The following is an 18,791-nucleotide window of genomic DNA, read 5'->3' as shown; positions in this document are numbered from 1 at the left end:
AGCACTATGACGGGACCTTGACCTGTGTGTGTGTGTGTGTGTGTGTGTGTGTGTGTGTGTGTGTGTGTGTGTGTGTGGTGTGGTGTGTGTATGTACTCACTGCGAGGTTCCCGGGGTCCGTCCACGGTGACTTTGATGGCGCGGTGGTAGGTGGCCACTTGTGGCGGTCCGGTGAACACGGTGATGGTGAGAGTGAAGCTCTTCCCTGCACACAAGTCAAGGTGGAGAATTAGACAGCCATCACCAGCACAGATTTATGGAAGACATGTCATTCCACTTCATGAATGGCGTTTTATTTGGACAATTTAGCCTATTGTGAAACTCTTTTTTTTTTTTTTTTGTAACAATACTTCGCTTGTGCAACTTCAAATTATCACCGGATTCTGGCCCGCCGCGCCGAGGCTTTTGAATTAAAACGCGTGGGGCCACCGCTTTTGATGGCCCGACTGTCTGCGGGGATGATTTAGATTATGGAGGGAATGTATTCCAGATTGTCCGCAGAAAGGCTTACAGCGCCAGTTTATTGTTCAACAAGGCAGGATCTTGCTCCCATCTGCATCAAAGTCCATGCAGAGGGGAGAGGACCGGATCATGCAGCGGGTCCGGTATTCGTCCCCGGCTATGGAAAAAGGCATCTCTTGTTAAATAGAGACTGTGTGTGTGTGTGGGGGGGGGGGAATAAAAAGAAGAAGCCTCGGGTGGGGTAATTGACTACAGAAATGAAAGGTACTTTTTTTTTTTTTAATTCGGAGACGAGACCTTTTTTTCCACTCATCAGCCCGCAAGTATTTAGAGTGTAACATTCGAGAGAAATAATGTGAGCGCACCGGCACGAGGCCAGAGAGGAGGAGGGCGAGAAAATACTCTGGAGGAATGACAGAAATGCCACTTCTGGTTTAAGAGGTGTGTGAGCAATCAAGCCTTTAAAAGTGTGTACTAGAATATTCTGCTCCAGGACATTTGTTTATTTACCAGAAAATAGAAAGGCTTTGTTTTACAAAATATAGCAGAAAAAATACTTTGCTCAGCACCACAACACACAACCTCACCGAGGCATCATTTCTGATTTTTAAAAATTTTTTTTTAGATCAATTAAAGCACACAATACATATAATTAAACACTGCGTAATATAGGCTTTCTGCAGCCTAAACGGCGGCGGGGATTGTTTTACAAATTGCCCCGGGAGATGAATTGCGAGGTGGTTTTTCATCCGTTGCTTAGCCCACACCCCGTGGATAATTATTTGTATTCCCTTGGATTACGAAAATTACAGTCAGACCCGCAAGTGTGTTCACCGTGACGCAGGCCAGATGTTTTGCAAGACACCCATGGGCGTCAATTGGCAAGGTAGGGGCACTCGCCGTGCTATAGGCTACCTAAGTGAGTCTAAATTTGATTTTGTAGTTTTATCGTTATAATGCAGAGCAGAGATCAGCAGACATCGCCAGAAAATTATTTGAGAGCCATATTTAAAAATAAAAAAAACATCAGGGAACATTCAGGATCAGTGTCTCCTCCAAGCTGTGTGCGTCTGTGCAACACAGTTTGGTGACCTACACGTCAAATAATTTACCACACTGACTAAATAATAATATCTTGTCAGTCATCATTCCACTTCAACAGAAATCAAGTCTATTTATATTAGCTGGTTTCCAAGAGTTGCTGAAATGATATTACATACAGGGTTTTAGTGAATTGAGAGGAGGAGATGGTGTGTGTGTGTGTGTGTGTGTGTGTGTGTGTGTGTGTGTGTGTCTGTTGTGTACGTGTACGTGCGCGCGTGCGTCTCCTCAGCTCACCTCGTCCGCTCCTGCCCACGAAGCGCAGGTCGTTGAAGCGGGCCACCTGGTTCTTCATCACGGCAGAGGCGTTCCTCAGCTCGGCCGAGTAGTTCTCGTCGTTCCCGGCCATCACGGTGACCAGGGTCCCGTCGGGGACGTCGCCCAGAGCCACGACCTGCACGGAGAAACCAGGCGGTCACCTTGGGTCACCAAACCATATGAACACGCTGCATGCGTAAAACCGCATCCGGTTCTGGGAAAAATGTTTCACTACACAAACCCTCAATATTCAGCACGAATATGCTCTCAGCCGTTTCCCCACTAGGTCAACAATAAACTATAAAACTGCTTATTTGACTGTTTTGTTGCTGTGGGGTTTCCTAAAGCAGACACTGCCAACAAATTAACATTTAAATTAAATTTGTATAAAATTTGTTAGAGATCCATTTCATTTCCCAACGAAAGTATAGGCCTCTATCTCTCTGTCATTTTTTCCTTGTGTCATCATCCGATCTTATCTAACGCATGATTTATAGTGATTCATAATACCTACAAGGCACAAACATTTACCTACATCCACATAACTGTGAAACCGAAATCTTAATAGCCAAATTATAATACAAAATAATAAGCAAATAATTGAAGTCGATAATTTCATACTTATTATTTGTAATAATTTCTGGCCTTAGGATCATTGTGCATGCAGGCTACAGCCAAGAAAAACAATGTTTATTTCTACGTTTTAATCATTTAATAGCCTAGATCAACTGTAAAATTTTGAAATTAAAAAGCTGAGCTTCATATTACCCACTCTGATTCATAAATAAATTGAATTAAATTGCCTCTTTTAAATCCATCTGACTGGTTGTAAAAACAGTAAAAAAAAATCCATCAAGTCTTTCAGTCAAAATGCTCCTGCATGTTTCCTATAATTAAAATATAATACATGTTAGTTAGAAGCCATGTGCCTTGCCTTGAAAGCCACGGGGAGCGTCTTGTTGCACCTCCAGTGAGAGGGGAGGACGGAGCAGAGGAAGTTGGGGCTGTCGGTCCGGACCAGCTCGCCGGCGTGGTCCGCCAGCACGTCCACTACGTTCCTGGTGTCCGGTCTTGACCTGAGGGGCCCCGGGGTGGCCATGGCCCCGTTGCCGTCTCCAATCTTACTGCAGGGGAAGGACGTGGAGGGCGGCGTGAACCGTCTGGTAGTGGTCGGGTCTACGGGAATATGCATCACAACAGCTTGGGTCAGTGCCACTTGACTGGGCTGTATCAGAAGTGCGGAACTCTTTTGGGAGAGAGAGACTGTCTGTTTTCCCCACTAGACGCTGAAGCTCTCAGTCAAGTCCAGCGGTTGAGCGCAAGGGATGGAGCCGAGTGCGCGCAGCCCCTCTGAGAGAGAGTGACGAGCTGGTAACTCTGAGTGAACAAGAGCCCCGCTATCTTAACAGAAACGATAGAGCCTGGTGACTGTGCGCTAGATCATCTGCACAGGATGTCTCAGCCTGAGGAACATTGCTATGTTTCACTAACTACAGCAAAACCCGAGAGGCACGAGCTCTCCAAAGTCTCTCACGGTCCCGTGCTTTGCTTATATCGGCGCGTTTATCTATACAGTACACTTGATGGAATGCCCCAAATGAACATTACAAACTCAGCCGCTTAAATACAATATACCAGCAACACATGAACTACAGAAGTCCTCAAAATGATTTCCCTAAATAATTTATTGCCGCGCAGTGACAATCTGTTGGCAACAATCAATGTAATCCAGTCCTTGTGTAAAAAAAAAAGTGGGGCAATCCAGTTGACTGGCTCGCTGGCTTGAACTTCTTTTCTGAATTATCACGACTAAACAGCCAGTCGTGCGCGTCTCCAGGTCTCGCCAGACTCCGCGGTGCGCGCTGGAAACGCCGCTTCAAATAAAGTCGGCAAATCTGTTTCTCAAGCCCGGATATCTACGGCAAACTGAAGTTGCTGAAGTACATCAATGTCCTTTTCTTGCGCACGACTTCTTGCAACTTTATCCTCGTCGAATCCCCCAAAAAACAATATGCTATACTTGCGTAATAGGAACTGTCCTCTGGTTTGAGTTGGATTTCCTTTAAAGTTATCCTTTAGCGCAGGGTTATAGGGCGCGAGAAGGAGCCGTGTGGCTGAACAGAGTGCAGAGTGCCGTGATATTATTTTACCCGAGTCATTTTAGTGTTTAGTGGTTGGGAGTGTGGAGATGATTTCCACCAATGAGTCTGCTGGGTTGGGCTTTCATCAGACCAATCAAACTCTCCGGCGCTCCTTCTTCACCCTTTATTCTGCCACACACGACCTGAATTATTGATAAATATCTGTGCTTTTCTCTCTGCTTTTAAACCCCTGTGTTTTTATTTAGCATACAGAGAGGTTAACATGAAAGATGGAGCATCACATTGTATCTTAAAATATATATATTAAAAAAGTGTTTAGGTTAGAAGAGCTATGGTTTTGAAAATGAAACTTCATCAGACGTTATACATGCATGAATATGAGCAATCCATCGCCATAAATTAATATTACATGTGCGCTGTTTAAAGCCAGTAATTGTCAGAAAGCCAATGTATTTCACGTTATGCATCAAGAGGAGGAACTCCAGAAATGTTTTTAAAGACAAGAAATCAGACGAGTTTTTAAATCAAATTTAAAAGCAGTTGTTCTCGCTCAGTGCAAAGCAAAGTCTGCAGTGAGATTACCAATAGTGAATTGTTACTCTTATAGGAAACACGAGCTGAATTAATTTAAGAATATGTAAGATCTCAATGCTCTGCACCTTTTCCCCTCTCACATAGGGTTAACACAGTAGGCTGCCTGGCCTATTTACTATATTTTTGATTATTTATCCTTGGCCTATAGGCTATAAAGTATAGGATTTTCCACTAGCCTATAGGCCTAAGGTTTTATTCCCATTTATTAGGCTAATTTATCATTATGCTCTGCGGCTTCATATTAGTCAATGCCTATAAGGCAAAAATGTATTATGGTCAGGACCTTTTTCATAAAGTGAAATTGTGGCTTTATGATAGATTTATGTCACGTTGGTGTAATTGAACTTAATAAATTGGAAAATTAAAACAAACAAAGTAATCTTTTCATTACATCAAGCGACACAACAAAGCAAGTGTGTGCCAAATCTCCCCGGGCTGCATTAATTATAATCTCAATATGTTAAGAGGTTAGATCATGAGGTGACGGCACACCCTGCCAGCTCCCCGTCATGCTGCTTTCAGACACTAGTAGGCGCATTTGCCTTTTCAATCGCCCTCAGCGCTGACAGCATGAGGCAGACATTTCAAATCTGCAGAGAAAATGAAACTTTTATTTGTGCACCAATACAGTCGGGAATATGAGTTAATTTCGGCTCTGTCCAAATCAACTAAACGAATCCCGTTTTTCGAGGTATTTTATTTTACTGAAGGAAGAACCTGTGGGAGTTTTTTTACATCCAAACTGGGGAATTTTGCTGGAATCACAATATTCTTAATTCTTGTTAAAAAATCAAGTATTATAAATGCACTGAGATTTATTCGTTTAATAACCGCATGTTGAAGCCCTGCAATGGAAAATAATGAATTGAATGAGTTGAATACATCATTTTGGGAAGCCAATGCCTTACTATTTTCTGTTAATATTATTTTAAAAAAAAAAGTAATTAGTCACCAGATGTTAAATAGCCTATAGGCCTATATATTGTTTATATACTGGTGAGCATTAAATAGAGTATCATAGGATGGGGACAGGTTGGATTATTTTTAAGCATTTTGTGATTTAAATGGTGCAGAAATTAATTCAGAAATTCCTGGCTGCTTTCATCGGAAATTTTAAATATTGCCTAATAAACAACATTAAATAGTCAACCATTAAAATAAAGAGAAACATTCAGTAGACCATCAAGATTTTATTTGATGCGCATTATAAAACTCATTGTTCCAATCGATTAAGAATCTCCTATTTCATCTAAATAACTGTTTTATTTTCGAGTGCGTGCGTGCATGTGTGTGTGCGTGTGCGTGTGTGTGTGGCGGTTTTTAAGTTGTTTACTTGCAAGAGTATAAATCCAGTGCAATTAAGGGGTGTGAGGAGTCATCGGAGTGGCTTTAGATTTACCCTTAATTTTCTTTATCACGCTGATCTCATTCGGAGCCACAGGCAAAGAGGGGGGTGGGATGAGACGACTGCCGTTTGAGAAGTAAAACAAACAAAACTAAAATTAAATAAATAAAAATGGAGAAATTCTAATTAGGGAAAGGGGCCAAAAACGTATAGATAACCATAATTATGCGACGTCTGAACCTCTGAGCGTTATCTCACGTCTTTGGCTTCAGCTGTCAGCCCCGTTTGTTTGGGACCCGCTCGCGCCACATAACCTCACCAATAATGTCAATGGTGATGCGTCACAGCAGCATTTCACACGTCTATAAGAAAAGTCTACTGAGTAAATATACCATAGTGTGAATTATCTGCTGAGAGAGAGAGGGAGGAAGTGATGATCAGCCCTGGTCTACATTTGAATCCATGAAAACATCCCTCTCTATCTCTCTCTCTTATTCTATTTCTTTTCTCAGCACTTCTTGTCTTTCATGATTATTCTGAGCTCACAGGAATATTATAAGTGGATTATGGCCCTGACCTTTGCACTCCTTATTTTTGGTTGCATGTAATTTTAGGTGATCTATGACAGTGGCTCTGGGTTGAGGAGACCCCAGGTTAACAGCAAAAATTTGTTTAATTTAATTTACTAGAAATTATCCCAATTAGAGATTGTATTGGAATGACTATTCTAATGATCATAATAATCATAGGTGTCAATCTCATCATTATTATCCCTCCACATTCACTGTGGAAAGTTACACAATTCAACACTGAATCAACAACAGTAACAAAAATCTTCCTTTAATGGGGGTTCCTGGCAGAAAATCTTATCAAATGGGGTTCCCTGGCCTAATGTGCGTCTTTCTTGATATGAAAATCTTTGAGCAGCCCTGATCTAGGAAGCTTGTTCTACAGTTACACTCATTGTAAGTCACTCCGCATGAGAGCAGCAGCTAAATGCCTACAATGCAAAATGCAAAAAAAAAAAAAAAATCATCTTTGAAAAGATCACCTATCAAGTGGCCGCTATTTTGAGTAAAGCTTGACTGGGACAATGACAACGCCGGTGATATTTCAGTCGTCCTCCTGCCCTAGTTCATTATTAATATGTGACCACACGCCCAAACTACCCTGCACAGCGGTAATGTGCGCTCCGGGCGCCTGTCACATTTAGACCTCCACATTTCAACACGCAGTTTCTACAGTTTCAGCCGCACAGACATTGAGGACCGAGCCCGCCGTGCCCCTGAACGATTTTTAATGATCCGGGTGGGTTGAGCCTGAAATCAAGACAGAACTCCTGGAGGATATGTGAAACCCCGGACCCACCTCACGTAGGCCGATGCATATACAATTTATACCAGCATCAATTGGTAAAAGGAAGCAAGATCAATTTTTTAAGATAAAAAACTGTATGTATTTTCCAGATGTAAATGTCATCACTGTTTACTGATGGCATCTCTCTGAAAACTTGTTACTGAGAGTTTATCTTCACCCCTATAACACTTTCATCTGAAATGTACACTCTTAACAAAAAGGGTTCTATATAGTCCCAGAAAGTGGTTCTTTGGGCCTGTAGCATAGCAGAACCCTTTTTGATGCTATTAAGAACCCTTTAAGAAAGGTTCTCTAAAGCACCATGCTGAAATAGTTCTGCATTTGACCTTTATGGTGCTTTGAAGAACCATTTAAGAATGCACAAAATGCTCCAAATCAGCAGAAAGAAAAGAACATTTCAAGAACCACACTTGTTTTTTTGTTCTGATTTACCATTTTTATGTATTTTAACAAATTGTAGGGTTCTTAGAGTCCTTACGGTTCTATATGGAACCACTACCTTAACCAAAGCATCCTTAAAGAACCCTCCTTCTTCTGTGTGCGGGAAACCAAGGGAAAACCCACTTTAGGTTACGCTGATAATGAGTCAGAATGTAAAAGCTAATATGAGCATGATCCCCATTAGCAGAGAAAGCAGTGGAAGCCTTTGGGGTCTGTAAGCCTATACCTGGTTCTAAATGCCACCCACTCTGCCTTCAATGCCACTTAAAAGCCACTTTGAAGATGGGGACAGTCTCAGATACGTGGAGATCCTTTAAACTTGTCATTTTCATCTGAATATGATCTATTAGCCTGTGCAAACTCCCGGGCTATTTTCAGACATGCACACATAAGCCTTTGGATGGGCAGCTATTCATTTGGAAAGGGGGCTATGGGGGCAATTAGAAATAGTTTGAGGTTCAGCGATGACATAAGACAAAGATTTCTATCTTTAGAGAGGCTGTGGCGGTCGCACATTTCTGTACATTCACAAATTACAGGGCAAGCTTGGCCCTCAACCCACCGAACGCATTCCTTCCGAAAAGTGTCTCCTCGAATTTCAGCCGGGGGTTTCTGCTCAGTGGAAATATGAGTGTTCTGAATGGACGACTCCTATGAAATGGAGTTTTATTCCTCTCGGATTAAATTAGCTCTACTTTGGGGCTCGGGGTATTTTTTTGTATGAATGATGAATTCTGCGGTGGCCTTGGAATGCTGGACTTGTTTACTCTTCCCTCCTTTTTGAAATGTAGCTCGCTATGAAATGGACTTTTTCTGCTTGATATGACAAGAGTGTCTGTGATTAGACTTCCAAGCATGATGTAAGTCACCAAAGCCATTTGTGCCAGTCCCCTCAAAGCCAAATCATATTCTAGCGTCGGGAGTGTTTATATACACAAGTATATGGAGAAACTTTGAAACAACAATGAGTAGGCACAGACTGTTTGGGTTTTAGGCTTTGGTGCTCAGATGGCTGATTCGCTCTCAAATTGTGATTACATAATGTGTCAGCACATTGCAATTGGTGGTCATTGTTGTCCATGTTGATGTTCAGACAAGAAAATAGAGAACACATTGACCAATTTTTATCATTTAACTTCCTATTTTAAGTTTTCTCTGCCAACTATCACTGGAAATCATGCGTAGGATATTGCACTCAAACTTTGCTTTGGGTCATAAAGTCCCAACATGAGGCCTTTTGGAGAGCCATACTGAATTCTGTAATTTACCCATTTAAATATTGTATACATCCAGTAACTCATGACAGTGTCAGGCCCCAATTCTGGATCCTTGAAGGCATTTAGAATATACATTACCCTTAAAATGATGAACGAGTTTGTGACACTTCCAAAACCAGCAGCTAATTGCTATGTAAGCGTGACGAGCTGAGATACGGCCGTCACCAGAGGAGACAATGAGCACATTCATCTCATGCATCTTTAATACTCTGCTTACATTTTATAAAAGGTGCAGAGCGTAGCCAAGGGCCTATTAAAGGCCTCTGAATCAATTGAGCTGCATAATGGCTGTTGGGGGACGGCTCCGACTCAAGGAGGGCCGTGTTTTTATTTCCGCGCGCTGAATGCAGACAGGTTTCGGAATGAGCGCGTTCGCTTTCGAACACACCAAGCGCGTATCTGTCTTAATGACAACACCTTATCCTCATTTCATATTTAATTCATCATGGATACGAGGACAGTGACCTCTGTGACTAGGACGGAGATGGGAAGAGAGTTTGGTGGTGCCACTTTGATGTTCCCCACTCCTCTAGAAGGGGCTGCTGCAGATAGGATGGTATGATCAAACATGTTTTTAATACTTCAAAAAATTAAGCTTCACCTCTTTGCCATACACAATAAGTTGTGAAGGGCACGGTGGCACACACTGATGTGTTCAATGCGATCAGCGATTGCGGTCAAGCCCCTTCCCTGTCCTCGCAGTGGCAGTTCAGCGGGTAACACCACACCCGAGGCAGGCAGGCGGGGTGGAGGGGGGGCACTCGGCGTGAACCCTGGTGTCACGGTGGCTCCGCCCTCACATCATCCGTCGGGTACACTCACCCCAACGATGACAGTCAGCAGCCTGTGATGTGGTTCCCGGGCCTGTTTATTCTTTGGAACCCACTAAAAGTAGCATTGGATGGTAAGCTCACCAAAAGGCCCCAGTGCTATTATAGGAGCACTTTGGGTTGAGTTTTGATCTGGTGGGTTATGTAAATAGGGCCCTGCCTTGCTGCGGGGCACCACTTTTGGGGTTATATTGTTTAGTGTGACCTGAAGGAAGCTTTTTGATATTCAGGGTGATTTGTAACCTGGAACAAAATGCCAAGTTCAAAATCGACGTGTAGCATTTAGTGCTGTGTGCTTCGTGGGTAGGGCATGAATTAATGCCAGTTTACATTTTTCATAACGTTGATGATGATGGACGAAGGCCTGTAAAATCTACCCTGCTCTACATTTGTTCATTTCAGTGAAGGACAGATTGTATTTTCTTCCAGGGTCTTTATTTACCCCTGAAAGTCAGTATAACTTTTAGATCTAAATGAGTCCCATAAATACGTCAACTCCCCCATTTTTTCAGTTGTGGTTTTTAGTGTGAGCTATAATCATTTCTCATCTTTCTTTGTCTCTGTGTCTGTCTGTCTATTTGTGTGTAACGACACACAACTCCACACATGCACACGCATGCACACACACACACACACATACAAATGCACAGTGTTTCTCCTTTTCTGGCTAGAGCTTCTGATGCAAGGACGGCAATCTGTAATCTGTAGTAATTGCATGTTGCAGAAAAACATTTTTCCGCTGTGGTAATCGCTGCAATATGTGCAGTGGCGTTGCCAAAGTGACAGCACCCCCACCCCCTACAGACACACACACACACACACACGCACACATGCACACATGCACACATGCACACATGCACACACAGCCAAACACAGTATCCTGACTCACTCTGCCTTTCTTTGCTTTGCCAAATGTGTCCAGCTAAAATTCTGTAGACTTCTCCTCAGGATGGCTGAGATACACAGACAGACAGACAGGCAGTTGTAGTATAGTGAGCAACTGGCAACTGGTGAGCAGTACACACACACCTGTGGCACTGTCATGCTGCATTCACCTTCTGCAAAAGATTTACAGTTCCTCCCAGTGACAGTTTAACTGCCATGCAGCTCCAGTGCCAGAGCCTGTCTGAGCCCAGCTGCCACACACAGATCAGGAGAATAATCTTTCATAGGAGCCACACTCAATTCACTCTCCCTGCTCTTTTTTTTTTTTTTTTTTTTACAGCTATTTTGCTATCACACAGCACAAATGGGTGATGGAATTACCCCGATGTGTTACCCAGTATGTCTAATTCTAATCCCCTATTATTTCTTGTAAAGATGTCTTAGAGAACTGAGTCATTTGTCAAGAGTTCCTCCTGATTGGTAGAAGTTGTAGCCACGTTAAATGTAGGGAGCGTTGTGTCGGTCTGTGGCCGGACCATTGATGCATATTTATCAAACCGTCGTCCACCATTCTACCACTCTGACACCAGCGTCTGCTCTCCTCTATTGGATTGTGGCGCAGGTTTATGAGGTCATCACCCACCGCATCGCCACCCCACACCTCCCCAGCTCCAGTGCGAGACTGTGGACGAACTGTGGCGTGTGTTCATGAAGACAGTACCTTCACCACCTCAGCAAATGATGTATCACTCACTCTCTCTCTCTGTCTCTCTCTCTCTCTCTCTCTCTCTCTCTCTCTCTCTCTCTCATTGTGGCTCAGCTGTGGCGCATGTTTATGATATCATTATCCACCGCGTCACCACCCCTTTGCCCAACACAGCCCCAAGATATGTCAGCTCATTTAGGCTTTCGTACTTTGCACTCGACGGGTAACCACACACACCTAGTATAAGGACGAGTAATGCTCAGAGACATTTATAGATACACAGCACAGACACCAAGATTGCAACCAGACTGCGTGTGCAAACCTTTTCCTCTCTGGGCTGCTACTCTGACTGCTGAAGCCATCCAACCTCCCAGCAGTTGAACTTCCCTGCGTCTCTAATGGAGTCTCTCTGTCAGATCAAACGGCTCCCACTGACGAGGAGAGGAGACAGATCGCAGCGCTGGAAGCCTTTCAGTCTGACAGCCCAAACACGTTTGACTGGCAACGCAGCCTGCGTCTACTCTTCCCTCGCTCGAGATCCCACACAAATATAGTAGCGCCACCAGAGAGGGGAAGAGGGGGTGAAGAGCGGGGCGGGTGTGGGGAGCCCAAGCCTGCCGGCTCCGAAAATAAGTTGCGAGGCGTCCCTCTCGCACAAAGGCGAAGCCCCATAACTCAGTGTTTTCTCAAAATGAAATCGCATGTGAGCCGAATATTAGGAAGTGCGCATGGCTTCCAGCAACCACCGAGCCATTATAGCAGAGCCTGTAAACCACATTTTCACCAGCAGACAATGCCCCTTTGTGCGAGCTGTGTGGCTGTCCCCGTTTGCTGGAACCCGAAGAGAAGCGCCGCACATTTGAACAGTGTGGAGAATGGAGTGAAGATGCGAAGAAAGGGGAAAGGAGAGGAAGATGGAGAGGCATGAATGGAGAGGAGTGTCAGTTTTAGATCTCTGCTTAATTAGTGGCAGTCGCGTCAGGAGAGGCAAGCAGGAGAGTCTGCCCTCATTTAGCCCCATGGCGAGGGGGATCTTTGATGTGGTTGCACATGGAATGCTGTTGTTCATTCCTCCCTGCAACAAAAGCCACATGTTTTTATTTTCTAAGGCTAGGCCCCTGTTACTTAGAACTGCGAAGGAACACGGTGAGGTATGTAGCGAATGAAATGAATGGCATGAATGTTAACCAGCAAAAGGCAAAAGGGACTCTACCAGCCATACCAGGCACTGTGCCAAAGGTGTTGTTCTTGGGTTTATTACATATTTATATTTTAATCATTCTAACATGGAGACAAAGTACCTCTTAATCATTCCTGCTTTCTGTGCCTGTACTGCACTACTGAAAAAAATCACATGCACACACACGCGCACACACACACACACATGCACACGTGCACACACATGCACACACACACACACACACACCATACACATGCACACATTCTTTCAACTTTTCAACTATTGTCTTCAGAGTTTGTCCCTTTAAACTCCTTTCATCACTGTTAAGGGGTTTTATAACAAGGGGTCATCCCAGGTTCTGTCACACTCACTCAAGTGTAAACGGACTTCAAAGAGCTCCCAGATATTGAATTTGCATTTCTTTCCCTCTTCAGAGGAGTTCAGCCTCCCGAGCACCATCTGACTCACCACAGAATCCAACCAGATTCAAGCAGTGACCCAGCGCTGGTTTCCTGACAAGTGTCCATGCCACTTTCCTCTGCAGACGTGAGACAACTCTTGGAAAGTACTCGGTTGGCCCTCAGGGCTTTTCATCGTAAGGAAACAAGGGTGTGGCGACACTCAGCCTGCAAGCCAAGGAGCTCAGGAGAGCACTTAGACACATAAATCGTTTTATCATCACTCATAAATCCCCTCTTTTGTGCAGTAAATGATTACTGTCAATCAGTCCAATTCAGTCCAATTGAGTTCAAATTAAATCAAAAGAAAATGAATCGTCTCCAAACGTCACTGAGCCTTTGTGCAGTGGAGAGAGTGAACGCGTTGCATGCAACTCTTTCTCTCTGATTCCTATGGGCCCGATTCCCAGATCTAGATTAAGCAAACCTAATTCAAGGCTAAAACTTATTTTCAATGGAGTCCCTCCATTCAAACCATTGCTTGAGTCAAGGACTTGGCTTAATTGGAGTCTGGGAAACCACCCCTGTGTGTCCGAGGTGACTGAATGTTTCCTCTCATCATCTCCGCTGCTAATCACTAGTGGCGTTGCCCGTGTACAGTTAGCACCCTGGCCACGTGGAGCTAGCATAGTATGGCAGGGCTTTCCTCTCTTTGACTCAGAGCCCGAGGCGTCCATTGAGGCTTTGCTGTAACTGCACACTAATCCCCTGATTGCTGTGTTTAGGCGCGGCACGTCGCTGCTCCACGTCAAGGCGGCCGCGGCTAACGACGAGCTAACGACACAACGATGACAAGGAGCGTTTGTAAACCCAATCAGTAGCCTGGAGTCTGGCTGCCTGGTGATTAGGTTAATCAAACTCTACTGACTGAATGACTGGCTCACTGTCTGCCTGTTGTGTCATTACACTGATTAAAGGGGAAAAGTTGTGTTCATGTCCGTCAGGCTTTTGCGAGCTAACACAAACGTCTCTCTGCCAGGTTGGCTTTGTGGCTCAGCTAGCTGTCCGTGACATGCTACATCAGAGGTTCCCAAAGTGAGGTATGGGGACCTCTGGGGGTCGCTCCAGGGGCTCCCCATCAAAATACGGAATAGTTTAATTTCACTGTTATTTCACTTACTAGAGGTTACCATAATGATCATAGGTTTTTAATACAGACAGTTATATAATTCTATGACAAGTCATATCTAACAACTAAAATCTTCTAAAATGGGGTCCGTTAGGGCAAAGTCTTATCAAACAGTGGTCTAATGCCTAGGCCATATATTTGGGGTCCTTGACATAAAAAGGTTTGGGAATCCCTATGCTTGGTCACACAGACAAGATGTAATGTGGATGGTGCTGCTAATGTGGGTCCAACAAGCTTGTATCTCACAGGAAAGGCCCATTAGTTTGAATTTTCAGGCCTGTCACTAGGAGAGAACCACACTACACAGTAGTTGGCTTAATATTTTTTTCAAGCATGAAACATAAATTGGCACTTCATAAAATCAAGAAAGCAGTCACCAATATTTTTCAGCTAAGACCTCTGGTGTTTAGTCAAGGCTGTGGGCTGTGCTGGACTAAGGCATCGGGAGACCATATGTTAGCCCTGACCAGCTATTACGGTGAGGTCAGACAGCATTTAGAGGGGGAAAACGTCACGGTCATCATGTTGACATGCGCTGCTCCTCTGACTCAGCACTGGGGGAAAAATCAGGCGGCTGGCTTCTGTATGTGTACGTGCGTGTTTGTGTGCGTGCATGCATACAAGAGCGGGCCAGTTGCAGCCTGCGCGTGTTCGTGTGCGTGTGTGTTTGCGCGCACGATGACTCTCCTATGTCCGTGAGAGGGGAGCGCTCGCAGCAGACGGGGTGACCTCGCAGCAGACGGAGAGGGGTGAGACAATGGAGAAGAGATGGAGGAGCCACTTCTGCTGCACAGCTGAGGGGGAATCCCTGGCCTGGTGTTTTCTACCGAGCCAATACAGAAGTGAGCAGCTGTAGAGAAAGTACAGGCCTGCTGAAGTTTACTTTAGGACAAACCTGGCGCATACAGGGAAATAGATAGTGAATGAATTAGTTTTGTATCAGTTTGACTGGCTGGAGGCCGTCTATTTGGCTAGTAAAATGTAAGCTTTATGAAATGCTACACTTCATGATCTTTTAGTCAAAACTTGGGTGATTACACTAAATGCTCAAATCTGTGTCCCCCATGTGCAGCACAGAGTAGGAAAGCACAATTAGGTGGCCCATTACTGATGCAGTTAGTAGCACTGAGATTCACCCTCAGTTATTTGTTCCCCCCGATGAATAGGCCAAGAGAAAAATAAAATCCCATTTTTGAATGCCATCTCTGCAAAAATCGATTCTCCTAGGTTAGAATTATGTTTGGGGGCAGGCTAGATGCAGCCCAGAAACGTGTTTTATTGCACCAAGGACAATTAACTGTATGTAAACAAGCTGAAAAAAAATTCTGGGAAAATAGAGGAAAATAGAGAATCAAAAACCATTTCATAGCCTGCAGCCTCTCACATCCTATCATTATCTGCATTTTTCCTCCACCGTAATTAAGTTTTTTTTTTTGTTTTTTTTTGCTTTATTGCTTATGGGAAGAGGGATGGGCTAGGGATGTTTTGAGCATGATTAAAGTTGCTCGTAATGAAGTGAAGAAGATTCAGTCTGGAGGAAGGATTTGTCTGTGAAAAACATTCCTTTTAATCCTTTGATGGTGACAGAATGAGTTCCTCCGGGCCTCAGATCTTTGCTAAACTTTCACACATGATAAAATAACCCCTTCGCTTTCTGAAACCTGTGTTCCATCTCATGTATATAAAAAAAACTCACTGTCTCCTGTTATGTTTCTGAACATGTGGGATCTCCATAGTCATTTCATGTGCTGTTGACCAGACCCCTTGCCCGTCCATTTAGAGAGCAAGTATTTGTTCTGGATTAGAACGCAACTGTAATGCTAAAAACAAAAATACACAGCGATTGATGTTGTGCTTAGTCATAGGCGTTTTTTGTTTTTCCTCATGTTACTGCGACAGAAAGGATGTTGTTGACAATATCTGTTTAACGATATAGGGAGGGGTCCGAGCAATAAGTCTTCTGAATCTGAGTCAAATTCAGGTCATAAGGGTGTTGACGTCTCTAATTATATGTGGAGTTACTGAAACGAACTGCACTTTGTGTAGATGAAACAAATATTTTATTTTATAGTTTCTTTGGAATTGTTTTAATTTTTTCTCTGCTATCTCCGAATTCCGTGCTGAACATTACAAGCGAAGTCCAATTGCTGCATAAATTTCAGTTAATAATGTTTAAATTAACGTACAATTATATGTGTGTGTTGCCTGACCATGCAATAAGCTGTGGTGTCGGCCTGTGGTTTAGGGCGTAGGTTATAAAGTTAAAATTGCGAGAACAGCTTTTTCTTAATTCAGTTGTCCACCAAGCAATAGGGATGAGATCATGAAGAGTTTAATAACAGTGATGTGGATTTAATCAATTTAACATAAAGGCTTAATGAAACATTAGGAGCTCAGAAGTGAAGCAAATTAAACCTAAAGGAATGACTCATCGAACTATAAGAGCCACATCCGGTGTGTGTGCACGACCTTTTAAAAATGAAACAAAATCATATTGTGATCATTTCCACCTTATTATCCAATTATCCAAGTATTTTCAAAGTCTGCATATTTTCCTCCCTACATGCATTTTGTTCCTGTTCCGATTTCTTTTCCACGTCAGAGGGTCCCAGTTAAAATAGAGCTCGTCTAGACATTATAAATTCCACTGACATCGACTTGCATTGTATCCGGACTGACTCGGGACATTTGTGTCTCTCACCAAAGCAATTATTTCACACCGCCACTCCGTAATTGTTATGTAAGACTATAGTACATATTCACTCCTTTTTTGTTTCACAGGAGGGTGGCGAGGTAATGTATTCAGCATACGTTCACCGAGTTCACTGCCCTCACAACTGCCAGGGACAATCAGAGAAGTGGGTTTAACATGCAGACTAACTCTGGGTGAACTGTGTGAAAGGGGCTGAGACGCCGAGCCGAGCCGAGCCGAGCGCTCTCCCTGCCTTCCTGTTCCTCCGCTGGCCCGGCACCAGCCTCAGATCACATTCGCTCTCTGCTGGGTTGCCATGCTCCTCCAGACTCTACCTCCAGTTTACTTTCCAGTAGAGTTACAGAAACATACAGCACGATACGTTAGCCCAACCCTTCCAGAAACGTTTGTTGATAGAAGTTGCTCACCCTTTCAAAACACTTCCCTGGTTAGGACTTTTTTTTTTTTTTTTTTTTTCCAGTCAAAGAGACCTTTACAGCATAAATCCATATTATCAGATTGGAGACCAGCCGCAGGGAATCTGGCCCCTGTGGTTGCTCGTCGACCACCAGAAAATTGTATTTACTACAACACTTAGCACGACTTTAACCTTGACCAGCGAAACGCGGAGCTTGGCGGTTGGAGCCAAACTGTATAAGGGCGGAGGCAGGTTTGGGATTAGTCGACCACATAATCAGCACGCCCCTTTGCCTCTTCTACCTGGAAGCCATCTTACTGGCAACCCCTGAAAGTGTTCCCCATCAAGCCGTGTTGACAGACGGTGAAAACGGCGAGACGGACCAAAAAGTAAATAAGTACCTCCAAACGTTTACAGCCCTAATCAAGTCCAGAGCGTTCCTCCTATCCAATATGCCTTCAGAGTTTTATAAATAGATATTATACCCGGCTAAATTGGAGACAGGGTTTCGCCGCGCTGTGGCTGTCATGAGTTTTCTATTATTTGCTTTCGCTTTAGAATATTGAAACTCTTAATATCTGGTTACAGATTTCAGCGCGCTCAGCCAATCTCCATGTTTTGGCGTCGGAGGCCTAACACTCAGCAGAAGGGCTTTGAATGGACTCCAATCAAGCTTTATTCATTTAAGAGAGGAAAAGAATCCTCACCACATGACTGTGTCATTAATAAATTCACCAAGGACCGGCCTTGTGTTTTGTCAAATTTATAGTTTCTTTTGTATTTTGAGCTACTGTACAGTGCCTTTTTATTTCTCAGTGGTTCTGTGCCTGAAAATCATAAATTTGATTTTGACTTTCATCCACAGTGAAGAATCCATTTTAGCACTGCATTCAAAAACGTCCTTTTCTCTCACTGTGCATGTGTCTCTCAGGCTTTTCCCTCCCCAAAGTTGTTGAACAAACCAGACCACCTCCCAGAATCCACCAAAATAACCTCGCTACTACTGTGGTGAGGCATGGCGCGTTTCTCACACACAAACCCTCACTTCCATTCATACAGCGCAACAAGCCAAACATATAAAACCATTCCCACCCTAATAAACTGGGGCCTTTTTCTCTGCCACAAAGGGAGCTGGCTCCCAAGAGCGTAACACTCTAAAACGGACCCCTGTGTAAAAGAGCCTGCTGGGAACCCGGCGGCCCTTCCAAGCGGAGGGAAATGCGGTGACAGAACCCGGGCCAGGGATATGACCCGCCGCACAGGCCCAATCACAGCTGCTATAAACCAGGTACCCCACCTGATGCAAACACCGCGCGCTGCCAAAACGTCAGGTTCGGAAAACCCAATAAAGTTTATACAATTCTGCTTCACAGGGAGTCAGTCTGCTGCTTTTTTTTTTGGTTCCTCCTGCTTTCTAAAGTCAAAGAGGAAAGAAAGTGAGCGTCTCTCTGGCCAAATAGTGGGGCTGTTGTGTGAGAGTTAGCAGGTGTAGCCTCATTGTGGTTATTATCAGTGAACGGTAGGAGCACTGTGAGT

General features: G+C 43.9%; 1 protein-coding gene across 3 annotated transcripts in view; it reads right to left on the bottom strand.

Moving 5' to 3' along the window:
- Positions 1–18,791, bottom strand: part of runx3 (RUNX family transcription factor 3) — a 50,874-nt gene that overhangs the window by 28,427 nt on the left and 3,656 nt on the right. For all 3 annotated transcript variants that reach the window (XM_071900433.2, XM_071900440.2, XM_078289432.1), the window contains 3 exons: positions 2,756–2,997; positions 1,801–1,957; positions 101–205 (listed from right to left, as the gene is read on the bottom strand). In XM_071900433.2, coding sequence (XP_071756534.1) covers positions 101–205; positions 1,801–1,957; positions 2,756–2,997 — 504 coding nt within the window. The remainder of the gene's footprint in view (positions 1–100; positions 206–1,800; positions 1,958–2,755; positions 2,998–18,791) is intronic.

The sequence above is a fragment of the Centroberyx gerrardi genome, chromosome 17, assembly GCF_048128805.1.
Source record: "Centroberyx gerrardi isolate f3 chromosome 17, fCenGer3.hap1.cur.20231027, whole genome shotgun sequence".
Lineage (NCBI taxonomy): Eukaryota > Metazoa > Chordata > Actinopteri > Beryciformes > Berycidae > Centroberyx > Centroberyx gerrardi.
Note: the sequence above shows the minus strand (reverse complement) of the source record. Positions and strands in the feature narration are given on the sequence as shown.